Below are 26,992 nucleotides of genomic sequence, written 5' to 3'. Positions count from 1 at the left end.
TACCAAATAGCGTGTGGGCGCCCTCCGGGATGCTGGTTGGAGATGTCTGGCGTAAGTATACCGACAGCCTCGCTTTCTTCGGCAGAACGAAGTGCCTTTCCTGGTTTCTTGACACCACACCCTCCTTACAAAGTCTGGCCATTTCTAAGACATGGTATAGAGAGGGCGACTTCTTTTTTCTCTTTCCTTCTTTCTCTAGATCGTAGTTTGACCACGTGTAAAGCGCTGGGATGGTCACCTGTAGTTACTATCATACCAGGTGTTCTTTTATTAGGTGCACCCAATTTTCAAACATTCCCTGTGGCAGATAGCACAATTTTAACCTTGAGCTATATTACTTTGATAATTTACGAATGGTAGCTGGTCAGTTCTCAAGGCATATCCACTTGGAATGAATTCTCAGGACTTCATCATTTTCGAGATAAATATATTCAATTTGTGCTTCAATGCATAAAACATGGCAAATCAGTCCTGCGGAAGCCCGCAATATGGAGGCAAGTACATGAAAGGAACAAATTGTTATCCACCTGAATAGTAGCACAAAGCTTCAAAGGGAACCCATGCGGGTTTCTCAGAAGGAAAACCTCGAAGCTGAAGAAAATTCGCCCTTCCCGGACCAGGACGAATTTTTCTTCAGCTTCGAGGTTTTCTTTCTGAGAGACCCGCATGGGTTTCCTTTGAAGCTTTGTGCTACAATTCAGGTGGATGACAATTTTTCCCTTTTAAATTCATAAAAAAGCGCTTTCTTAAAAGAGTGAGCATAGCAACAGCACATTTTTACCGCAATTTTGACGGCTCATATCTCGAAACCAGTGCCATCCTCAGAATTCGTTCCCAGTGGATATGCCTTGCCCGTTCACTAGATAAAATAGGTTGTTGAAATAAGTGCCGCAGATTAATTGATTAAATATTAGTTAGTCTACTTATAATAATTACCCAATTAAGCATTTTGATTTCTTGTAGAAGTAATGGCCGCCTCATCGAGAAAACTAGCTCAAGGGTGAAAATTGTCCTTATCTACCACAGGAAATTTTATTTAAAATTTGGTGCAGCCAAAAAAGTAAACACCCTCTATACTGCCGTCAAGCACCCTGAGGCACTCTAATGTGCTCAGCGCTCCGTGTTGTCTAAGATATCTTCTTTCTATGTAGGCAATGTGGCACCAAAGCAATACTTATCTGGCTCAACGGCACCGTCTCGTTGTTTTCTTCTTTCTTTTCTTTTTTTTAACGCCATGAACGAAAAGCCATTCAAATATTTAGTTCATAAGTATCTTTATTCGACTGGTCAGTCGGTACAAAATCCTGGAGTAGTGGGACAGTGAAAGCGTTCACTAGGAAAACAAATATAATAATATTACGATGAACAGAGATCAAATTTTTATGCATACATGTGCTTCTATTATACAAGCGAAGAGATGACAAAGTTAATGCGTGGCCCTGTTAGCGCTCTCGACGTGGTATTCGCTTAATAGAACCACTGATATCAAGAATTGTCCAAGTGATAGGGAAACAATTAGTCGTTTTCCTGCCAAGAAGTGTTGAGGCACAGCATCTTGTTACCTTTGTCTTAGTGCAAAAAGTTGCATCGCCTCGATCAATCCGTTATTATGTGCATGATGTCTGCGACAAAAAAAATGAAAAGTTATTGCTTCGCGCGAAAGCACCTGCACGTGCGCTCCGTGGTACCGGCCTCTAAACGCAGTGAGATTTCGCCTGTAGTATTTGGAGGTAGTGTCCTCGTAAAGCCCGGTCGTTTAACCACAGGACGCTGCTGTATACGGACGTGATACTTCACAGTTTACAATAAATGCGTGCAGGGAAGTTTCGGTACTAGTTTTCCCGTAGCGCTCTTCCCCAGAGACGTATTAAACAGAGAGCTTTCAGGGGCTGTTGTAGAATGTAATTGCGCATGTACTGCATGCAATAAGGAGGAATAATGAATGACCGCGCGTGGGCGATGCCGCCACACAAACAAAATCACAATAATGCTACTGGTTTTTCACTCCAGAGGAGCCGGAATGGCAGCGCAGCGTTATGTTTACTTTTGTCCCGGACGATCATCTTAAGAAAAAAATGAACATTATCATTTTTTTTACGTAAGAACAACAAAGAAGATCACATTAAGAGTACTTAATGCGTGATTCGGTGCCTGTAATGTAGTGGTCGCAGAACGGAAGAGAAGGCTAACATGCTTCGAACGCAGAACACATGGACTTGGCAGTAAACTTCAGTAACCCGTTGGTCTAGATTCCCGGAACAATATGCTTAGCTCTGACGGTATTGTCGACACTTAAGCTGTACCACCAAGCTGCTGCGATTTCACTACACTTGCACATGAAACGACAGGATGAGATGGGGAGGAGTGGAACACAGATTCCGCTAATAAGGAGTGGACGCTATAGTAGCACGACAACGATCTGCGATTTCCTGTAACACGCATGGCGGTGGGCGAATACTTTCGCACAACTTCAAAAGGCGTCCGGCAGATGCATCGCGAGATGCTTTTGGGGGCCTCGTGGATGCCGGATGACCAGCGAATGCCTTCCCGTCCCCGCAAGTAAGTCTTCTCGGGGTAAAGAAGAAAGGCGGTGAGTGGCGTCTCTGAAAATCTTTTTTCTTTCTTTTTTTTTTTTGCAGGCGAATGATTAGAGATGGGGAAAACGATTCACTTGGACCTTTGTGTAGTTGTTATACTTGGTATTTACTTGGCGCAAAATCGCAAAACGCTCTTTTGTGCGCGTTGTTTCTCACATGCAATTTTTTGCCTGGATTATCCTGCGATAGCTTGTTTTGCTGCCTAAGTACTGTAGCAAAGTAAGGGCGCTAGAATTTTAAAAATAAATCTGACAGTTCTAGAAAAAAAGATTATAAGGCTGAATGAGTCAAAACTAGAAGAAATGTAGTCCCTCTGGGGCACTTCTTTTATTTTCTTCATTTTCTTCTATTTTTCTCATTTACTTCGAGGCAGTATAATGTTAGTCAATATCAGTCTCCCAGGCGCATAAAAATTCAACCTCTGCTCGGTGAACATTTACACGCAACGAACGCTCCACCTTTCAAGCAACGTTAACAAATCCAACAAAATTAGTATTTGTACAGATGGGTGAAATTGCTGAGACATTTGTCAACATTGATGTCACATAAAGCACAAACGTCACTGTAGCCTTTGAACGCAGTAAAGTGTAGCGGTGCTCACGATGGGATGTGGTCCTTTACGATTACATTCATTCCATCCATTAGATACTGTCGTCGGAACAATTGCCGATTAGCAAGCCAGGCTAACCTGGCCTGCTGCCACATCACCACGATCACCGTAGTGAGTCCAACTCTTCATGTTTATTTCACATTGATCAGAACATCATAACAGTGGAAATTAAGTGAAACCTTCAAGGGCGGCAGGAACAGCGCTTGATACACGGACACAAAGGCAGTCACAATGATGCAAGCGCATTCGCCATGTGTACGCACCAATGTGTAAAGATGACCATCCCTTACGTTTCCTACATTTATGTTTTAGACCTCTTTTGTGACTTTGACGATGCGCTCAGGTGCATTTAAATGTTCGTCCAATGTGTAAATAAATAAGTTAGTCGGCGCAACGTGTCGCTTGCCGTGAGCTTTCACTCTGTCCGTGTATCCAGCGCTGATCCTTCCTCGAAGATGAACAACCAATTGCCGATGCTTTCTTAAGTGAAAAGCTTGACCATAAAAATGAACAGAACGTACGCGTTTCAATGTAAGAAAGAAATAACGGCCATGTTGTAAAAACAACATTTAGGACAAGGTATGTGAAATATTGCACTCAACCGTTTGCGCAACGAGACGACAGACTATTTTTTTTTGTTGTTGTTGTTGAAAGCGTACTTGAGAAAGCAAGACACCAGAAAATCGGCATTTAGGCGAACGCTTGCTCGTTTGGTATGTATGCTGGCTTAAAACACATTGATGGTTGACGCAGATTCGAAAAGCTTTTTTTACATCGGAAAAAAAGTTTAACATGTTGACTCATTTGTGACAGAAAATCTTGCATCGCATAGATACTAAACAATATCAGCCATTTAGGCGACCTTAGAAAGTCCGATACTTTCTCGCCCAGAACGATCCACCTTTCTTTGAAAGCACAACGTTCATTGGAGGTTTTGAGGCTACTTACTGCGACTAAATTTCCTACCAGGCCATTTATTAGCTTAGCCAAATTTTTTCTCTCTTTCTCTCTCTCACACACACGCGCACACACGCACAGACGGACGGATGGGCTCACGCACGCTTTGTCTAGTCAGTCAGGTGCTTCTGCGAACATGTACCGGTCCATGTATACATTACGTATAGCGGAAGCCATCAAGTGCTCGTTGTAAAGAAAATAACTGCATTCAAACTAAGTGGTTCGATATACATTTCAGCACTGTCAGAGAAGACGCCCTCCAGCGAGTGCTGTATTAGGTTCCTTTCCAGAAATATTTTCTTACAATATATATAGATAGAAGGCCACTGTGGTACTGAATCATTTACCGTCGGAGAGCAGTCGGGTGAAAGAGGCGTCTCTTTACTTCCTTTTTCTTTTTTCCCTTTGCATTGACGTAGTGCTATAGCCCGCAGGCTGGCAGTGATAAAAAAAGGGTAAATGTATCATTATTAAGGGGAACCGTCAACAAACCTAGTGTTAAATAATCTGAAATGCAATTTCGCTAATGAAGAAAGAAAAGTCGAGCGGCAAATACAACGGTGAGATCATGTTTCGACATTATGGGAGAGTGAAAACGTGCATCCTTGCAAAATGCATAGCGCAGCCTTTCGATTCGAAAGCCTTAAATTAGCAGTTATTTTGATATTTCGGTTCAGTGGTTTTGGTTTTTGGTTGAAACGTGCGAGTTCAAAAATTTAACGACCTGAAATTTTCTGCCTAATTTCTTCAATACACTCAGGACTCCAACAGCGATGCTCCGTGGCTGCTGCCGCTTTAAAAAGTAATTCCCATCTGCAAACATACATTTTTTTTTCACTACCAAGATCAAAAGCAATCTAACGTTAGGCAAGATGATGCCTTCATTTCAAACGCATACGAGTATACTAAAAATTTACTCTGAGTGTAATTTTCACTCATTACCGTATGTAAACCCCATGTATCCTAGTGCGTGGTGCATTTGAAACACTATAGGCTTAGGCACACGGGACGTCATGTTTCTTAAGTTCTGGGAAGCTCTATCTGATTGATAAAAAAATTAATGCCCATTGCAGCGTGCTAAGACTAACACTGAGTTTAATGCTGTGTATTGAAACGCAAAGCTGTGGTCAACAAATTTAAGTGTTGCATATTGCTTGTCAGATGATGTTATTTTTAACATTTATATAGCGATTAAGGCCAATATTAGCAATCAAGGCAAATAACCTGGTTTTAACATGTCATTTTGTGCTTCCGGTAGAGATAAGTAATGTTTGTACTTTTCAGTGAGTTCAAGTGAATTGAATGTTCGAGAGGTATGTTCTTGAAGGATGCATTAGCAGATATGGGGAAAAACAGTCTTTCGCGTGGTAACCACGAAAGCTGCAGCTAACAGTGAACGTATGGTCAGTTATTGCCACGATTTGCAGAAAACAGGTTCTTGTGCCTTCGAAACTTTTGCAGTCACAACGCGCAGGCAGAGCTTAGGTGCTTCTTGTAACCAACACTCTGTGCGTAGGGATATGCTTCTTGCATTGTCCAGTTTGGCGCGGCGAGAACTTCACGTGCACCGTAGGTATCAATGCAGTAGCACCCAATTACCATATTCGAGTTGGTATAACTAAACAATAAGCTTCCAATAAACCTGCTCGCGTACCGGAACTGTTCAGACACATATTTAGCGTAATTGCGCCCTGTCAGCAAATGGTACTTTAAGCAATAGCTTGAACTTAGTTATGTTCAGAGCGTTAGCCTAATGGGAGAGCTATCCACTCATAAGACTCAATCATCTACACACTTGCTAGTTCCGTTTCAGCTCCTGCCCTGCTGACCAGTTAAAAAACTATATTCGCGCTCTAGGAGGGCTTGCGTCACCAGACTTCGAGGTATGCGCACAAGCGTTATTTTTTTTTTTCAACAATAGCTCGTTCACCGTTCATAACCTAGTTATTTTGACTGAACAGTAAATGGAGAAGGTGAAAATGGTTAGGGGCAGGTCTAAGTTCAAATAAATCCTGCACAAATACTGTATGAAGTAACATCAATGCGTAGTAAGCACAATTTCTTTCCTGGAAGTGCCACGTCGATTTGTGCTCGGCACACGTACGCATGGCGCATACGGACTTCTCCCTGATGACAGTAGAGATCTTGCGCCGTGCAATATTCACGCGATGTTTTCACCAAATTCGCGCGCCCAGAGCGTGAATTTGGTAAAAACCTCGAACGCATTATTTCAGAATTGTAATATTCCAACCCGCGATGACGAAGCACTTACGTCAGTTAAATAAACGTGTTATAGTTGTATGTCGTACACTCGTGACCAAAATATTGAGGAGCCAGACATCGACGGAAGAGTTAAATTTCCCACCGCCTTTGCCGCGCAGCCTGAAATTGAAAAGCGTAGCCTGTACTCGAGTAGTACAAAGATTTCAGCTACTCACTGTGATTCTAGGCTATTCGCATAACTTGTGAATAGGATTTTTTCGCCGCTTTCACATTCCGGAACATCTTGACCAAGAATACACATTCGCCATCGTATATCGAAGAAAGCGCCCTCGACTCAGACTATATTGTGCGCTTCCTGGTTATATCGAATCATGAATTCATTCGACACGGTTCTGACGCAAGTCTCTGACGTGAATACAGCACAGGAAAAACAGTCTTACAATGTCCACTTACTTTTAACGGTCAGTTCCGCAGCATGGCGTTTTTTTAAATATGAGCTGTGCCACAGGCTTAATTTCGCAATAATATCATTTTCGCGATTTTCAAGAAATTCCTCCGGTCAGTGAATAATCGGTCTCGCCAACAACTTTCATTCCATCGTAAAGTGTGTTCGGCCCTTTGCTAAATTGACCACGCCAGGATAATTCCCAAACCCCTGATTGGACTAAAGATGCGAAGAGAATGTCGCTTGCCCTTATCCTTACCATTATTTGTTTTTATCTTGCTCGATCTTGCTCGCCATACTGCAGGTATTTACGAATTCCCCCTGCAAGGTTCTATGCTAGAATGGCGCCGGGGCACGTCGCCACGCGTGAATTACGTTACGCGATGTGGTGCGCAGACAAAGCTTGTTTTGTCAAAAGCCGGAGCGGTGTAGTGCAGTCGCCGGTAGTCAGCTCACTCGCTCACAATCGCCCCGTCATCGCATATATCTTCGGTTGGGGTCACGTGCTATCCGCATACCTGACAAGCGCGCCTCAAAACAATGGCAGCAGCTACACGTCTCCCCGACGCAATTGTTTCCTGCCGTTTCTCCGAGCCTTGGCTGTCACTCAAGCGCGAAAACTGTATTCTTTTTTTTTTTCCGAGCGCGCTAGCACGTAAGGAGTCTTGTGCGCTTGATATCGCGTGGCTCCTGGTAGTGTTGTGTGTTGTTCGAGAATGCGACGTCTGCTACATGTCGAATCGCGAGCACGGCCGTCAAGTCTAGAGGCTTTCGAAAATTTCTTGTGCACAATGGCGACTCTCATGGCCCTACCTGACCCGCAGGACTGCAGTCTGACCACGTGACCACATTTCATGTCGTTTTACACAACTATCACTGCACGTAACACCTTCCGTTCTTCAAGACAGCGAGTCGGCTTTGGAAAACATCCTAGGGGGATATTTTCATGACACGTATAATTCAAGAAAGGTGGTCATTCGAGTTTCGCACGTATACGTGCGGCTGTGGCGATTTTCGAGCACAGATCACTTACTCATAGCCACTTGAAAACAAAGACAGGCTTCTTCCATCGGGTTACAGCCAGAACTGTAGGTAGAAATAGCTATCGAAAAAGAAAGTCTACGAAATGCGCACATTGGACGCACTTTGAGAAAAAAAAAGAAAGAAAAGGAAAGGAAGAAAACAATCTACGCTTGATTACGCTTACATTATGTAAGTAAACATACGTCAATAATTCGAAACTGAACTAGTTTTGGTCTTATAGTTCAACCAACATTTTCAAGGCATATTGTCACACGCCTTTTTTTTCGCAGTTCAGCAGCGCTAGTTATTTGCTACTAGGTTTCATCTTCAAGTTATGTTCACGCGCTACCGGTAACAAAATGTCAGCACTTTCTATAACAGGGGCGAGGGCTTCCCAGCTCTCCGCCGCTCATACTCTCGTCATTCAGCACCCATTGACTCAAGGATACCAGCTGGTGGTTCGAGTCCATACGTTCGAGTTCGAGTGAAAATGGGTCAGATGGGAGATAGGAAACGCAAACACAATTGAATACGCGCAACAACTTCTTATGGGCGTGTGTTGTGCAACAAAGGTCATGTGCCTTGGTACCATGGTGCTTGTGGCTTCTCCTCCACCGACGTCCCTTCGATGTCCCAAGATGCAGCTTCACTTACTGCCAGGCTTTCATCTCAGAGATCTTGACTAGGTTCTCGGTCTACAAATGAAATCCAAGCAAGAACATGCACATCTCATGCATATTTCAAATCGAGGCACAAAGAAGGGAAGCGAGTCTTTGAACTCAAGAGGAATAAAAATTGATTGAGCGTTGTGGCAGCACTAGCGCGAGTTGGTAACACGATGTGCGTGCAAGGACTATCGATTCCGCACCCTAAGTCGCCTTCTGAAACCTTCTCAATTTCTTCATTCTTTCTACTACCCATCTGTATGGGTAATAGCGTAGTCCACGCTAACAAAGAAGATCAAGAAAAAAAAAAGAACGACGCCGTAGTGGCGCGCGTCGAGGAAATTTTGACTACCTGTGTTCGTTGGCATGCAATCGTACAACGAACACGAGCGTTTTTGAATCCCGCCCTCATCGAAATGCGGGGGCCGGGGCTAGGAATCGAACCTGAGACATTGAAGAACGCAGTAGTCGCCGATCCACCGATGCAGGTTCGATAGTACTGAGGTGCTCACGAAAATGTTTAGGTAGCTTCCTTCCACGCACTCATGCTCTCTAACTGACATCCCACAATAGCGGACGCGCTCAGCACCGTGTTGCAAGTTGGAGGAGCTGGACTTGAAGGGCATCTCCACGTCTCCGCTCTGTTTGTGTGCTTGCCCTATGTACTTGCTGTCGTCATAAATTCAAACGCGAAGGATTAGAAAACAACCGGAATGTTTTGTTACGTTTTGAGGTTCGACAGTGTTTTCGATCGTGGCTTAATTTAGGCCCCAAAGCGTACGTCTGCGACTACACCATGTTTAAAAACCGTCTACAGAGTTATTCCTCATCGCACTGCCATGCACTTACGCATGGCATGCGTTCTGATTACCTTTTATTTTTGTTCGCGTTTTCAATTTATGCCGATGGCTTTAAGCTCTGCTAACACTGTATACTTCCAAATGAGGCACATAAAGCGGGAAAAGACAGGGTAAAAAGCAGAGGGATGGAAAATGGTGCTGTATAAAAGACAGCATAGAAAGTGCAGGGAAGTATACAAAGCACATATCACGAGCGGGATGCTGTGAAATAAAGCAACAAGCGAGGTCGACTTTGCTTCCGACGATGACAATCTTATAGTGCGCTTACGAACACGCTGCTTGCGCCAGCGAGCCGCGTGTTTGTGACACCCGGAACATGCTGTACACCGCTAATGAGACTCGTCATTACAAAAATAACTTTTATTGCACACTGACACACCAAAGGCGATCGTTATCCACTTATGCCAAATGCATTTATGGATGGTTAGTACATATTGTCGAGTTACATGCTATGCAGCGATAACATTCCTTATGGCGTTGGCCCACTGTCGAAAAAAAATCACGTGTCGAAGAATAATAACGGACGCTCTGAAGATGGACATGGGTCGACCAGCACTCTAACTTACGTTATACGTCATGTCTATATTGCTAGAAGTTCCCGCCTTACATGGTCAGAACGTAATAGTTGGACCGGGGTCGCAAATGATAGCTTGCTAATGTCGAACATTTTGTAGTGTTAAGAGTTATGACCTTTATTTCTTTTCACCTCAATAAAAAATTACTAAGAAGTGGCGCTGGGCTATTTGTGAGATCGCTGATTAAAGACCTAGGAAGGGTTTGTGTCGTGTCGTATTTCTTACAATGTACCGCAACACCATACGCTCTTACGTCCAATGACATCACTATTTTTTCTCGCCCTCTTCCTTTGCTAACGTATTTGTCCCGGCTTGATGCATGTGATGTCGCAGTATCTCTATTGCCCCTGCAGTTTCGTCTCAAGCTTTATTTTTATAACGTTTCAATTATCGGTCTCCGCGACGCTGTCCATGCAGACATGTGCAAGATTGTGCATATCTTCCCATCGCTGTTTCTGGAAATCAGGCGAACTGTGCATAGTCACAATGAAAACGAACTGATAGGTTAAAAAAGCACCGTATGTTAACAAAAACAGGGTTGTTCAACTGCTACAAGGTGTAAAAGTGAAATATACGTCTGTACAAAAGTGCAAGATAAAGCAGCTTTGGGCTTGTTCACCGAAGTTTAAAAATGAAGAAGAAAGAAGGAGGACGGGGGGGTCCGGAGTTATCTATAGGCATAATCGCCTACCCAGTCGATCCATGAGTATGCATCCAAAGCGGAGCACCCCATCCGAAGAAGCACAAGAATTAGCATCAGCGATCGTTTCTGTACGCCTGGGGGTCGATATAAGTATACAAACTAGCAAAGGCGTATTATATATAATATATAACATAGCATTATATGTTATAGGAAAAATGCCACAACAAAATGTCATCGGCCAACTGTCATCAAATAAATTTTCATTCATCCTGCTACATGACCAATCAACCGCTATACTATGCTAAACTATTAAAGTTGCCGGATTTTAGGCGTTTATGTATAGTAGAAAGGAACGCACAAGACAGGCCACTTTCCGATGCAACGAAATAAACTCAACATGACTGTAACAAATGCGTCCACAATTTGAAAAATGTACATAGGACACTTATATGCGAACACGCATTATATGGCACGGCTCAAATATAAAAAAAAAAAACAGGTCAAGTTTGTAGAGTCTTACACACAGAAGGGGTAAAGCTGTCGTCTTGGTAGGCACCGCTTCGTCTTGAAAAGCTCTCTCGCTGACGGCACGGATAGCAGCAATATAAAGCTATTTTTGTCTCTTTGCATCGTTCCTCATTATGATCATCAGAAGGACACGCGTTTGTAACGCATACCTGCAAACGAACTGAACGATCATAATTTCGGCTACTTTTTCATAATATCCTCGTAAATAGTTCATTCGCAAATATAGCAACTGCCTTCTTAGCTGTCAGCTTATTTACTTCCACTTATTTTCCGCCGTTCCTTTATAAGCCTTCGTCTTCTACATCTCTTTTTTATTGCGCTTGACAAATATCCATTTTGATTCAATAGTCAGATACGTTTTTAACGTTCAATGTTCTCCGAATGACACCGTTACCTCTGCATGGGCGTAAGACTATAAACAGCAAGGAACAAAGGCCATCTACTGAGTGGCAACAAGCAACAAGAAAAGCCGCAGTGATTCGAGCGCAGCTACGTAAATGCTCACAACAGCGTGTATGCGGTGACCATAAACGATGTCGCTACCTCAAACCCTCCACATCACGGAACGCAGAGTACAACTTCAGAGCGCAGTCGTGTTTTACCATTACATTTGACAACGATGGGCAGACAGTGAAGTGTACTGCGTCAGCGAAGGCAGCTGCTTCCGAAAGAACGACTCATCGAGAAACATATGCGATAATCCACCATAGTTCGAGAAAACACATGACCTTGGCGATACTGCTCCATGAAAAAAACGTGAGCGACCAAATTCACATAGAAAATTAGTAAGGTGAACATTAAAGGAATTGTCCTTACAGACTGGGCACTGAATGGAGAAAGGTAATTAGGCTGCACGTCTAGTAAAAGAAATTCCAGGTCCGCATTTATAATATTTAAAAGATCCATAGCTGTGCAGTAAAGCTTCCGAAGAACGATAGTTTCTTCAGAGCAGGCAGCTGTTCAGACGACTCTGTTTCACATAACAGAGGTCATCTATGTGAAAGGCAATCACACGCAAACACAAAAAAACACAGGCACATAGAGACACACACACACACAAACGTGCTAGCATGTGCGTACACAGAAACTAAACTAATTAACACTAATCGACACTCAGGAACGCGCGTCCATGGCTCACACTTTTACTCTCGAGTCTTTCGCGCAGTTTTACTGACCACGCGATTCTTGTATATAGGCAGTGTTTATCATTTCAGTTTCGCAGGTAAATTTTATTCGGAAGGATTTTCATAGAGGTGTTTCGCTTACACGACCTGCCAGCAGCAAAACGGTTAATCCTGCTAAATACGACAGACGAGCTCATTAAATACGGCTAATTAAAGAGGACTCGAAAGTATCATGACTGCCAATGTGCTGGCAATATTCCCAACTATTTTGCCATAAGTATTGCAGAACAAAAAAGCGGACTTCTCAGTCCAGTTAAAACGTTCCCACTGGAGCACTTGTACCACTCAAGGCCAAGCAACGGTCATCACTGACAGTGTTTAAAAAGGCTCCTCTGCCCAAAGTGAAAAAATCGTGGACTCTAAAAAGGCATTATCTAAACATTCTACTGATTGGTTTGGGATCTTCCACATTAATCTCGCGGTAACGTAACGAAATGAAATAAATCAAAGCTGGATTCTTATGTTCTCTTCAGAACTTCACCAGGGCTTGGACAAAGACCTGTACGCGCGTGGGGACATACTCCTCGTCGACCTCGTGTGCTGTTCTATAATTATACACTTCGTATGGAATGATTATCTCTAGCTGTTTCCTACTGTGTCCCTCACAGAGCAGTAAAGAGCGTTAGCTATGGACGACTTAACACCTCTAGTCGGTGTTAACTCTCTCACAAACACAGCAGCAATGCTGCCAGGGAATATCCAGGCCGCGCGAGAGGCGGCGGCCAAGGCACGTGCAGGCAGACAGGTAGGCAGGCGGGTAGTGAGACATCAAAGCTGTGCTCCCAGGTTCTCAGGATGGGCGGTTGGCTGTGCAGGTAGGGCGAGATAGAAGGGCGGATTAAAGGAAAACAAAAGCGAGTTTGCCTTTTTATCTACTGCTGGGTGAAGAGTCCCTTTCTCGCATGCTCTCGATACAATAAAACCCCATGTCAGTAATATTCACGTCACAATACACAGGAGTAGCGGCTCGTAGTGAGGAAATCTTTGGAACGGTAAACTTTGTAGCATTTATAAACTCAGTCGGACATCACTATTCCTGCAGTAAGCTTGGCGAAGCAATTCATCGTCATCCGTCACTCTATAGCGACTATAGTGATGCGAAGAGAATAGAATTTTGCGCTGTAGGACCCCCGTTCGTGCTGCCTGACGGACCCCTTTCGAAAGACTTCAGGCTAGCTTGTGCTTAAAGGTACGATTGCACAATGACATTGCGGATATATTCAAGCCGGCAGCTCTACGGCGCACTGTCCAAAGAACGAGCTTACAGAAAATTGTGAGAGAAACGTGTTTACAGAAACAGCCCTCAGTTCCTGAGTGCAGTGCTTGACTGCAATTCACTGGAGTAGAGTATGCATTATGCACCTATACGTTTTTTTTTTTCTGCTATGAAACCAGTTGCTGTAGTACAGTCCACGTTACATGAAACAGCTCACCAATTGTGAGAGGTCCGGTTCGGCTGTTTCCAACATGAAGGTCAATGAGTTCTGTACTCGGCACCTTTATGTGAAGTTTTACTGCATCGGGGTTTGCAGGTATCTATGGTTGCCGCAAGGTTATAACTGAAAAGTTGATGCACTTCTGAAACAATTTTTTATTGTGTTGACGTTTCGGCCGGAGACTGACTTGTTTGAGATTGGTATGTTGCAGTTAGTTATAAACGGATTTGACCTTACGTTACACGCAGTTATCAGCCTTTTGCAGGCTTCAGAGTAGCATGTCGCTTTTTGCGTGGTGTTAGCAAAACTGGGCTAGTGATCTTGAAGTGCTGGCCATGCGTGGGTACAGCTTCCGACGTTTTTGGACGTCGTTTACTTACGTCATGAGAAAAATTGCGATAAGCATCGTATGCGGCACTCGAAGGTTGTCAGGAATACTTCGTAACGATTTTCAAATGCTCAGCTGGAGTTTGAAACACTGCATATGCCACGGGCACCTTCGTCCTATTTTTTCACAGCCAGGCTTTTCAGAAAAAGCTGAATTGTCTTTTAGTGCCGCAACAACGCTCTGGGAAAGCCTACAATGTATAACGGCAGCCATTTTATACAGTTATCACTTTCTGCTCTAGACACAGCTACCGCCCACATGCGAGTTCTGTGGTTTCATTGTAGCAAAAAAGTGTACAATTAGGAATGCATTAACATGTTTTTACACCAAAGCTATGGCTGCGAGTTGTATTGTCCTTCACCTCAGCGGTAGATAATGCCAGATGTTGACATTAGTGCTTCAAGAGAAGCCACTTCTGAGGAGGAGGCTCGCGCAAGTCAGCCATTTTCTTCTACTCCTCGACTTACGAGTTCCTCGCCAGACGGTATACATTTGACCTGCAACATGTCTAGTGCGTTATGTACGTCGGATGAACCCGCGCTACACTGGCTTCCCAAAGCAACATAGCTATTGTCACATCGATAACAGAAATGCAACTATAGTGGCACTATAGCGACACAGCAATGCAAGGACAGCAATGCAACGATAGCGACACCTACGCAACCACTGCGTAACCACCGTTACAGTGATTTCGGAAACGTCACTACGCCACACTCGCTGTTTGAATATAATGGTACGCGCTTGGCTTACAGACTAGTCCCCTCAGGAGTTCCATGGGCAGCGGGAAGACGATGGTGGAGTTCTTCTCGGCCGCGATAGAGGTGAGCGTCTGCAGGTAACGCAGCTGCAGCGCCGGTCCAGACTCTGAGATGACGTCAGCCGCCTCCTTGAGAGAGCGCGCCGCGCGCTGCTCGCCCTCGGCCGCGATCACCTGTGGAGGCACGTTGACAAGGATCGGTTTGGCTTGAGCCCCACAAGAGTCGGGTGAAAGCTTGTGAGCATGAGCAAACTACGATGGACAGCCAGTCGAGTGTTTTGCATTTCACAACTGACGGAGTTCAGAGCGGTTGTTACGCCGCATTCTTGATGATTTCTGTGGCCATATCACGCTGTCATTCTGATAGCGCCCAGACTGTTAACACGTGACGTAGGCGTCACGTGTTAAGTCTGGGCGCTATCAGAATGGGCGCTATCAGTCTGGGCGCTATCATACAGCAGTTACGCAGGAGCACAAGATTGCGTCGGGAACCCTGTCAATACCCGTTGCCAGATGAAACTTCTAGACCTTCTCATCATTAAAGGGGAGATGTGGCCATATCACGCTGTCATTCTGATAGCGCCCAGACTGTTAACACGTGACGTCTAGGTCACCCATTTCCAAGTGTACATATATCGCTCCCTCCCATGAATAAAGCGCTTTCGTTACCGGACCGCCGGCATGCCTACAATTTTTTTGGAGTCCTTTTGCCTACTTTTCCTCTGAATCTGCTTCAGCTGACATTAGGGGAGAATGTAGCAAGGGTTGTGTTATTCCCTGGATAATCATGTTGAGAAAGCGTGCGCGCCGCGCGGCATTCCAGCAAATTCTGATCGCACAGGGTGAACAACGTCACAGGCAGCTGCTCCCTGCTTCTACAGAGATTAAGTCAGCAATCCCTGATTTCTAGCAGTTTAATGTGCAGTCGCTAAACCAAGAGTGCTGCGACGGACAGAATCGCAGACGAGCGTCACGTTGCTAAGTGGCACCGAACCATGCCGCGCGTAAAGGCGTAGTAGCTTATACTGCTCGCGGCGCAATTCGGTGCAGCTTATGTACGTCACGCTTGTTCGCAGCCAGTCAACGACTTTTTTCGTCGTGCGCATCCATATTAAGAAACAGCTCGCCTTAAACGTCGGGAAAAAGACTATAAATAGACTGGGGGGAATTTCGGAAAGGAAATATGGCGCTTGTCCTCAATTGCACTCCTCGATTGCATAGTTGGGAACACCGCACGTGACGACGCGCGAAGGGCGTGGGTGTACTGGTAGATATATGTGAAACATTCTCACTCTCTGACTCGCCTTTGCTTTTCTCAATCTCGCTCCAAGGACTCGGATTTATGACATATTACACGGCATGACTTGCAGCAAACCAAAGCTGTATATCACCGGATTAAATGTGCTGTTCCAGCTACGTACAATTTCGGTTGAGTGAGAAGCTTCAATCCGGGCCGCGGATAGCTGACTGATACGCTGGTACAGGAATGAAAGGTAAAGGTATTTATAATATGCTTGTATGATACCGTGCCATACCATCCCAACAAATTAAGTAAAGACCTCAGCCTTCTTCTTAGTCATGAGAAGTTGGCTGAGGTGTAAGGCACAGCGTAAGAATTTAGTTTTTCTAAGATACCTGCTTCCCTTAAAAAGCTAAAAACACATGACTTATATACAAATGCATCTTCACCTAAAAGCAATGTCGGTTGCAAGGGACTGTTTTTATTGTAAAAAGGGGTCAAATATTTTTTTCGCAGTTTAAGTTTTGTGCGCGAGAATTAAATGTGATTTACTGTGAGCTCAAATATGGCGCTTGTCCTCAATTGCACTCCTTAAATGTGATTTACTGTGAGCTCACTTCCACATGTTTCACACAAAGATTTATCTTGTTTTGTCAACAAGAAGATATGTGTAACATGTGTGTGTCCGATGCGTAGACGTCGTAAAGTTACTTCAATGAAACTTTGCTGGTGGCTGCATGACTCTCATTCTCTTAAGATGGGCTTTACCAAGTGTAGTTTGCTGCTCAGTTCACTTTCCCCTGTCTTCTGCCATTTGTCCTTCAATTTACTGCATATTAACTTCATGCACTCTTTATGAGGAATGTTCACTTTCTTTATTTGACTACTCTGAGCGTGTGTGGCACATGTGTCAGCTTTCTCGTTGCCACTTATCCCTGTGTGACCCGGTACCAAGCAGAATATTAGTGTGTCCTTGGGTAGTGACTTTTTCTGTGTTGTGTATGATACTGCCAACTAAGGGCGCAGTGGCATTTTTCGAATGCAGTGCCGTGAGTAGACTGAGAGAATCAGTATAGGCTATCTTGTTCTTGGTTCTTGATATTCTCAATTATTATTTTCCTTACAGCTACACATACAGCATAGCATTCTGCAGTAAAAATAGACGCGCTAGTCGGCAGCCTTACTATTTTTTTCCAATTACCCTGTACTGCCCCACTTCCTACGTGGCTTTCTGTTTTTGAATCGTCTGTGTAGAATTCCGTGTAGTTTGTGTATTTTTATTTTAGTGAAAGGTATTCCCGTAATATGTGTTCGTGTGGTGTTTGCGTTTTCCGAAAGTGTGTTAATGTCAAGTCACAAACAACAGGAAGACTGTACCACGGTGGCAATGGATCGTGTTGTGGAGCAAACTCAGGTAGGGCGTCCAGTATTCCTAATTCTTGACATATGTCCTCAAACTGTAGTAGCAACGGTCTGATTGACTGAGGTTTATTGCTAAACAGTGTTCTGGATGTGCACTTGGTAACTGTGGAGTAACAGAAGTGTTTTGGTAGAGAGAGGGAAAGGAAGAAGGAAAGGCAGGGAGGTTAACCAGACTGAGTCCAATTTACGTGCTCTTCAGCATGTAAGAACCCATAAGCATTGTTCGTCTGTCTGCGAGGGACTGTTCATTTGCTTCTGCATAAAGACTGCTTACAGGGGATGTTCTGTACGCGCCAATTGAGAGACGCAGGTCTATCTTTTGTATTGGATGCAGTTTTTTATCTACGATTGCCTCACGGATCCATACACTGTGCAACCATAATCTAAGCAAGAGCGTACAACGGAGAGGTAACTATGTAATCTAAGCAGGAGCGTACAACCGAGCGGTAAATATGTAATAAACATGTCCTATCAGACCCCCAATGTTCTCTTGAGAGCACTTTGAGTATATTTAACGATTGGGAAGCTTTTTTCTTGAGTGCGTTTATGTTAGGCAGGAACGTGAGCTTTCGATCAAAACGTTATGTCTGAAAACGTATGTTCCTGTTTTACTTGAAGTGCTGTTTCCTTTAAGTGCAGGGTGGGATCAACCTGTAAACCTCTTTTTTGAGAGAAAAGGAGAGCAACTGTTTTCTGCGGTGAAAACTTGAACCCATTTCTGTCTTCCTAAATCGCTAGTTTGTTTGATGTTAGTTGTATCTGATGTTAGTTGGGAGAAAATGAGTTTTAAATATCTTTTATGTCCCTGTAGTTTTTTGTTAGTCCTCGGCAGTTCCAATGTATTAGAAACGCCATGTTTCATTATTCTGGGGGATGTGTTTAAAAGTTAGCCTGCTCGACTTTGAGGAACCGTGATTGGGGCATTTTATTTTTATTTTTCAGAGGAGTTGTGCCTCCGCGGCAGCGGGGGCGAACTTGGAGCTGTGTCCATCGCCTCCCTTGAGGCGCTGGAACTGCGCGAAGTCGCGGGTGTGCGTGTTTCGGGCCTTTCGTGTTGGGGAGAGGTATTGTGTGCTGCGGACTGCTGCGCCGGCGGGCCCTGTTTCTAGCATGACAGGGCAGGTTTCGCTGCGTCTGCCGGGGAGGCGCATGGCCTTGCTTCAGGCGTTGCCTAGGTAGTGGCGGGATTCCGGTGCGGTGTGCCGCCCCCGCGCACCACATCGGCAAAGTTTGTTTTAGCAGAGAGAGAGAAAGTGTGCCTATCTGCGTGAAATCACTTCCGTGCTTCTTTGAAGCTGATGCTTCCTTAGTTTGTATGCTTAATATTTCTTTTTCGCTTTTCCAGGCCTGACACGACCTGGAATATGCTGCATGGCCCCCTTCGCAGTTCGCGCAATGGGGTGCAGCTTCACAGCCATCGGATGGGTGGTCAGCCGAGGCACACCTTGCAAATATTTGACGGTTACGGCAACTCTGCGAGTCATGACCGTATCGTTGGCATTTAAAGCATTTAAAACAGTTACCTTAATATAGCCTACTTCGATGCTGTCGGGGAGCTTGTTGGAAGTGAATGTCAAAACCAGGTGTACTGTGGGCACTTCTTTGTCTTTTTTTCTGATTTTTATCCTGTGGAGATTTTTCACATTTTGTTCTTTTAATCCTTCAAGTAGTTCTTCTGTCAAGTTCAGGAAGTCGTTTTTGGATATTACTCCGCGTACAGTGTTGAGGGAGCGATGTGCTGAGACTGTAACGGGGATGTCCCCAAATGACACAAGCTTTGGAATTCTGAGGCGCTGTGGCTTGTCTTGAACTTCTAGAAGGAGGTCTCCGCCCGCCAGCTTTAATACCTTGTACCCTGGCCCTAGGGCGTCTGTGAGGGATCTAGACATAACAAAGGGGTTTATTGTGCGTGCAGGGTTTTCAGTTTGTTCGCTAAGAACAACGGGAAATTTTGGGAACACTTCTTAGATTTTTGCGAAAAATTCAACTGCTACATCGGTCTGCCCTCGTTTCCGAGAGTGATCAAGTGGTGAAAGAGGGGGAGCCATAAAAAAAATTGTATTTCTGCCACGGTGGCATCAGCCCACCACGGAGCTCAACAAGGGGACGGGGCAGAAGACTGCATACAATTCCTGCCCACGCCAGCTGTACACCATAAATATAACCGAATATGACAGAACTCAGGGAAGTCCGCCAAACGAAGTTAACCTTAACCGCCAAGAAGGGGGGAAAACCAAGGAGATGGAGGAGACAAGAGAGTTGTGGCAAAGAGGATAGGAAAGTAAAAGCTGGAGGGGAGGACAGGAAAAGGCGACTGCCGATTCCTCCCGGTCGGGTCAGTCCGGGGGTGCCGTCTACGTGAAGCGGACGCCAAAGAGGTGTGTTGCCTCTGCCGAGGGGCCGTAAAGGTCCAAACACTCGGCATTGGCTCAACCCCCAGGATCCCCTTTTTTCCCTTACACAGCTAAGCCGTGCACGCTTAAACGCGGGAGAGTCTAACCCTCGTGCGCACGGGTACGCGGTATCGCAACACACCAAACGCCTGTAGACACCGACGCCCCTGCGGGGGAATGCCGTACTGGAAGACCCTGGATTAAGTTTAGTATTTTTTTGGGCGTCAGTATGTTAGCACGGGGATTTTTGTGCGTTCCGCCCTCATCGGAATGCGGCAGCCGCGACTGGTAATCGAACCCTTGTTCAGCGGCACAACAACGTCTTCAGGACACTGGAAAATGTCCGCACCCATACTCGTGCGTGCTCCACACGACTGGCGGTTTCATGAACTCGGTAAATTGTACCGTTTTATCCTGAGTGCTAATAATTTCTTCTTGCACTTTTCACATTGGTGATGTCTTTCATGTACCCAAGAGCATAAAAGCCTGTTTTTGGAGCTGTACCTTTGTACACCTCTGGTTACAAAGTCCATGGCAATAAGGTCCGGCTAAGCGTGTTATTTTGCTTTATATGGGCACGGCGTGCAATATTTCGACTTGGATGACTGAACTCGCCTCCTCTGGGCGGTACGTACACCGCGGGAGTAGCCGTGTGTGTAGACTGCTTGTCTCGTCCCTCGTCTTTCGGCGCTGCTACATGTTCACCGTGAACCGGAAACTCGTCTTTGGCGAGAAAACGAACCGATGTTTATAACAAAGAGCGCGCCGGCCACCGCGTCCTCTTCGTCTCAAAGTCTATTTGGATTCTGTGTCTTCACGGTCGCACAAACCTGTCGTTTTCTTTTCTTTTCTCTTTTTCTTTTTTCTTTTTGCCCGCTTAAACAGGAACGCTATGCCACCTAGTGCGGGGAAACGCGTCACGTTCGCGCGTGTAGGTGTGCATGCGTGAATTTAGTCCGACTTGCTTGATATGACTTTTACAGTTGCGAATCACTGCACTTACCTTGGCGCGAGCCTCTCTGGATGCTTCAGCTTCCGCTGCCATAGCCCTCTGCATCTGTACTGGAAGCCGAACGTCTTTTCTGTGGTGTAGTAGAAAAAATAAAGAAAGTTGAGAGGGCGGGTTAGGAGATGACGCCGAGACATCTTTCGCTCCTGCTTTCACTTGTATGAGCCTCCTTCGTACACATTTATGTGTATATATTGATACATTATTTATGTAACTATCGTATTTTCCGTGAAAAGTGCGAAGGCAATCCATTTTCTTCATTTCGTTTGCTGCGGACCATCAAAGTTTGCACATTGTACCGTTGATAGCCTGTACATGGTGCTATGCGTATCGCATGATAAAGCTGTCCACGTGTATGCATGCACTATCTGTCGCAAAAGTTCCAAGGCCGCAGCGGTCGCTGCCTCACCAGACATAAAGTCGCGTGGCGACGCTGCGATCGCTGGCTCTGGGGTTATCTAATCGTAAATACAGGATTCTTACAACAACGCGCAGAAAAAGGAGATTAGTGACTGCGAGCATAGCGCGTCGCACCACTTCATGTAGAAGTTCGGCTGCGAGTGCTTTGTCCTGAAATGTTTTGCGACATAACAGTACGTGTGCGCCTCCGGGAACAGCTCCCTCCAATTAGAACCGTAGTTGTGAAAACTCGTTAGAACTGGCTTTCTTTTTATTTATTGATATGTAACTGAATGAGAAGTTGGCGCCTTTAATGGCTCCGGCTACTGCTCCTTCGCAGGCCAAGGAAAACTATAAGCACGAAAACACTGAGACAGCCAAACATCACAAAAACACACAAGAGTAGAGGACTAGTCACAGAAAAAAAGTAAAGGGACACAAAGAGACACACAGTTCCGTAAGTACAAGAGAGTTGGAAAACACGCACATATGTTGACATTTTTCTTGCTGATGAGGCAGCTGACGAATCTACACATATCTACATAAAGGACACAAGCAGCAGATGACAAAATCAGACGTGTCTTACAACTGTACAGACGTGAGATACCCATATGCGATCTATGGTATTAAAAAAAATAATAGTGGCTTCATTCACGAACATTTAGCGTGAACCTAATATTTTTGTATTTCCTACGACGATTTTAAAAGCCGTAAGTGCTCTTTTCTGTAGCTCCATTCCTTGCCATTGACCAAGTACATTCTTCAAAGTGAATAGTCGACGGCCCAGTAACATTAAATCAGCTTTTTAATCTTCACCTTGCAAAATCGTGTCGTGGGCACTCTAGAAGGAGGTGCTGCATGTACGTCTTCGTCATCGTGACCACGATGACAGTGCGGACTAGTAACACAATGAATTCTGTGCAAAAAGTGACGCGTGCTGTGCCAAGCCGCAGGCGGTGTAATAAAGTTAAAGAACTTCTATTCTCGCTCAACTTTCACGGAATGGATAATTTAATGTTGGCGTCTAGAAGAATAACTCTGAGCACTTCGATGTCTGATCTTAAACCAGGTGTTCGTGCTAAGTCGCCAGGACATCTGTCTCACTAACAGGCGGACCTCATTACTGGTAAGAGCGAGATCTGATGCATTGTCATTTTCGCGCCCGCGTTTCAGAGGAGTCCGCTGCAGTGTTACCAGGAATACTGCAGTGTCCCGGTATCCACTGACGCGCTGTAACGTGATTTCTAGAGCTGGATCTTGTATGTTCCTTGAGGCTTTCCTATACTAAATGTGTATTCAACGTCGGTGCTCTTTATTTACGTGAGACCGGCTTGTGAATCCCTAAAAATAACCAATTTTTGTGAGATCTATACTGATGCTGTGAAGCGCAAAGCTGGCTTCTTTACATCAGAATTACGTGTAGGGAGAATCCCTCCTCCGTGATTCTCCTTCGTTTTGCAGGTCTGTTTGTTTAAGTGTTGTGCGACAGACAACGTTAGCTCGGTAAAGAAAAGTGCTTGTGAAATCAAGAGTTCGACGAAAACTAGCTCGTCTGGTCGGGATTGCTCACAGTCAAGGGTATTCACTTTCATTGTGAACAAGGCCCCCGTATGGGAGCCGAAACGTCTTGGTTTCTTTTCTTTTAATGTTCTTGGTCGGCGTCCGTTTTACCCCAGACTTCATAAATAAATTAACGCTCATTGTCTAGGTTCTTTAATTATAGTGCTCAACCGACTGCACTATTAGACACTTGCATGCGCTGAGAGTATAGAACGCCTCGTGACATAGCATGCACTGCACGCGCCCAATGGTGAGCGCTGATGTTTATCGCAGCGTTCACTAGCATCTCAGCTAGTGGCCTACCGAGCAGTGAACACTGGAGTTGGTGAACCAGTCGACACGCGAAAGCACCCGCAGCTCTCGTCCGTAACACTTTAGTTGGAGGACTATCAAAATAATCCCGTAATATTGGTATCGAAAGACTTCAAGTACCACTTGCACTCATGACAGTCGTGGCAACATGTTATTCTGTTGAACTCACAACTTGGATTTCGCGCGTATAGTAAAGCTGAATTTTTTACCTGAAAAGGCGCTTTTTCGTCAAAAATTGAGTTCCTCGGTCGAAGCACGAGTGATTTTCCAGTTGCTGTTTACAGAGCCATTATGCTGGAAAGTAAGGTTCGTAGCAAAAGAAAAAATAAACTACGAGAAACTAAGAAAAACGAGGCCTACTTAATGCGCTTGCAATTGGCGCAAATGTCGCGGAGTAGTCATAACCGAAACGTTTTATCTCCCTACCTCTCGAACGACGGCGGATTCATGGTGCTGCAAGCAAGACGAACACCGCCACGTTCCGGCACAACCCACTTTAAGGCGCCTACGCTATTTATTGACTTGGGCTTGGGTTTGAGCCAGCAATGAAGCCCTACGGTTTGTGTTGTGCGAATGGTGACCCGCTATTCCTATACCCGCTATTTCTGTACATCTCCTGGGCGATTATCTTCTAAATCTCTTCATTCCTGTGGGTTCCTTGAGCGATTGTTGTAAAGCTGGCTAATTCGTGATTTTACTCCTATTTAGTATCGAATGCGAAAATAGCGATCTTGATAAGATGGGTAAAGTGTGGGGGATGGTATATGTGATGATGGCGATAAGGGTATGGAACAGTTCATCGAAGACAGTTCTATTATAGTCGCCATTTAATCGCAGACCACTTCTTTGGAGGTTATTGGACAGTGATCGAACATTGCTCGTCGGACAGCTTTAGGGCAATTAAATTACAAGCCTTTACAGAAAAGATCCTGAAATTGTGCATACTTTGTGTACTCCGTGTCTCTGATAGTTGATTGAAATAATTAATTTCTTTCACTTTCTAATTTTGTTTGTTCTCTACACGAACGTGCTTCTACAGTCCAAATATATTAATTAAGGAAAAATGAGCCATTCACCCAATCGTAACAAATTGCTACAAACGAAACCCATACGGGTTCCTCGATAGAAAAGCCCCGCAGTTGAAGAAAAATTCATCCTGGTCCGGGACTCGAACCTGGGACCACCGCCTTTCGGGGCACCCGCTCTACCATCTGAGCTAACCAGGCGGCTAGCAGATAGCAGGGCGAAGTCGAATTTGTCAACAACTCGAAGCAAAGGCAAGGTTTTGACTAATAGTGGTGGAGTGGTAGTGAAGTAGAGTGGAGTAATAGTGGTAATAGCAAGGTGGAGAGAAGTAATTCATTAAGCGAAAACGAGACATCCCTTAATTAATTACTTCTCTCCACCTTCCTGGTTTCCGCAGAACTATTACGTCAGTTGAAATACGTATATATGAGACTGTTCACGTTTGCAATCAACCGTTGAAATATTAAGAAAAAAAGTGGGGAGCAGTTTCTATCGGCTCGTTCGGCTGAAAAATAGGTGCTATACATCATCATCATCATCATCGTCGTCGTCGTCGTCGTCGTCGTCGTCGTCGTCGTCGTCGTCATATTCATGTCCACTGCAGGACGAAGGCCTCTCCCTGCGATCTCCAATCACCCCTCTCCTGCGCCAACCGATTCCAAATAGCACCCGCAAATTTCCTAATTTCGTCACTCCATCTAGTCTTCTGCTGTCCTCTACTGCGCTTCCGCTCTCTTGGCACCTATTCTGCTACCCTAATGGTCCAACGGCTAACTAGTGTGCGCATTACATGACCTGTCCAGCGCCATTTTTTTCTCCTAATGTCTACTAGAATATCGTCTATGCCCGTTTGCTCTCTGATCCAAGCTGCTCTCTTTCTGTCTCTTAAAGTTATGCCTGGCATTCTTCGTTCCATCGCTCTTTGCGCGGTCCTTAACTTGTTCTCAAGCTTCTTTGTCAGCTGCCAAGTCTCTGCGCCGTATGTCAGCACCGGTAAAATGCACTGATTGTATACTTTCCTTTTCAATGATAACGGTAAGCTCCCATTCAGGAGCTCACGATGTCTGCCGTACGCGATCCAACCCATTTTTATTGTTCTGTGAATTTCCTTCTCATGGTCCGGGTTCCCTGTGATTAGTTGACCTAGGTAAACGTACTCTTCCACAGACTCTAGAGGCTGACTTGCGATCTTGAAATCTTCTTCCCTTGCCAGGTTATTTATCATTATCTTTGACTTCTGCATATTAATCTTCAGTCCCACTCTTACACTCCCCCTGTTAAGGTCCTCGATCATTTGTTGTAACTCGTCTGCATTGTTGCTGAATAGAACAATGTCATCGGCAAACCGAAGGTTGTTGAGGTATTCGCCGTCGATCTTTACTCCTAAGCCCTCCCAGTTTAGCAGCTTGAATACTTCTAAGCACGCAGTGAATAGCTTTGGAGAAATTGTGTCTCCTTGCCTAACCCCTTTCTTTGTAGATATCTTTCTGCTCTTCTTATATAGAATTAAGGTAGCTGTAGAACCTCTGTAGATATTTTCCAAGGTATATACGTAAGCGTTCTGTACTCCTTGATTACGCAATGCCTCTATGACTACTGGTATCTCTACTGAATCAAATGCTTTTTCGTAATCTATGAAAGCCATATAGAGAGGTTTATTGTACTCTGCGGATTTCTCGATAACCTGGTTAACGACATGAATGTGATCCATTGTAGAGTAACCTTTCCTGAAGCCAGCCTGCTCCCTTGGTTGGCTGAAATCCAGTGTTGTCCTTATTATATTGGAGATTATTTTGGTAAATATTTTAGATAGTACTGGGAGTAAGCTAATGGGCCTATAATGTTTTAGTTCTTTAACGTCGCCCTTTTTGTGGATTAGTATAATGTTTGCATTCTTCCAGTTTTCTGGAACCCTTGCAGTCGATAGACACTTCGTATAGAGAGCCACCAGTTTTCCTAGCATTATGTCTCCTCCATCTTTGATTAAATTGACTGTTATTCCATGCTCTCCTGCCGCTTTTCCCCGTTTCATGCCTTGCAAGACCTTTCTTACCTCGTCTCTAGTTATAGGAGGAGTTTCTGTATACTGTTCATTACTGTTCATACTGTTCATTGTTCATTCTGTATACTGTTTTGAATAGAGTGCTCCTGAGTCGTCTGGGTACTGTAAAGGTCAGTATAGAATTCTTCCGCTGCATTTACTATATATTCGAGATTGCTGATGATATTATCCTGCTTATCTTTTAGTGCATACATCTTGGTTTGTCCTATGCCAAGTTTCCTTCTCACTGATTTCAGGCTGCGTCCATTTTTTACGGCTTCTTCAGTTTTTATCACGTTATAGTTTCGCATATCACTTATTTTCGCCTTGTTGATCAGTTTTGATAGTTCCGCGAATTCTATCTTATCTCTTAAGTTGGACACTTTCATTCTTTGTCGTTTCTTTATTAGTTCTTTTCTTACTTGGGAGAGCTTGCCTACTGGTTGCCTTGGTGCCTTGCCTTCCATTTCAATTGCTGCCTCTGAAGCCAGCCTCGTTACGGTTTCATTCATTACCTTTATGTCATCATCATCATCTCCCTGTTCTAAGGCTGCATATTTGTTTGCAAGTACCAGCCTAAATTTGTCTGCTTTTACCCTTACTGCCTCTAAGCTGACCTGTTCTTTCTTGAACAATTTTACTCTTTCTCTGTTTAAATTGAGGTGGATCCTGGCCCTCACTAACCTATGATCACTACAT

The 26,992-nt window shown here is 44.6% G+C and overlaps 1 protein-coding gene across 2 annotated transcripts in view; it reads right to left on the bottom strand.

Moving 5' to 3' along the window:
- Nucleotides 1-1,257: 1,257 nt before the first annotated feature.
- LOC135906702 (stomatin-like) overlaps nt 1,258-26,992 on the bottom strand; it is an 88,285-nt gene continuing 62,550 nt past the window's right edge. The window contains exons 7-9 of one of the 2 annotated variants that reach the window (XM_065438250.2): nt 20,950-21,028; nt 14,885-15,065; nt 1,258-8,550 (exon numbers count right to left, since the gene is read on the bottom strand). In XM_065438250.2, coding sequence (XP_065294322.1) covers nt 8,525-8,550; nt 14,885-15,065; nt 20,950-21,028 — 286 coding nt within the window. In that variant the 3' untranslated portion in view covers nt 1,258-8,524. Of the gene's footprint in view, nt 8,551-9,724; nt 13,118-14,884; nt 15,066-20,949; nt 21,029-26,992 lie in introns of those variants that run through there. The other variant, XM_065438251.1, reaches the window with a different exon arrangement.

Source organism: Dermacentor albipictus, chromosome 1 (assembly GCF_038994185.2).
Source record: "Dermacentor albipictus isolate Rhodes 1998 colony chromosome 1, USDA_Dalb.pri_finalv2, whole genome shotgun sequence".
Taxonomy (NCBI): domain Eukaryota; kingdom Metazoa; phylum Arthropoda; class Arachnida; order Ixodida; family Ixodidae; genus Dermacentor; species Dermacentor albipictus.
The sequence above is the reverse complement of the archived record's forward strand: the minus strand, read 5'-3'. Positions and strand labels throughout refer to the sequence as shown.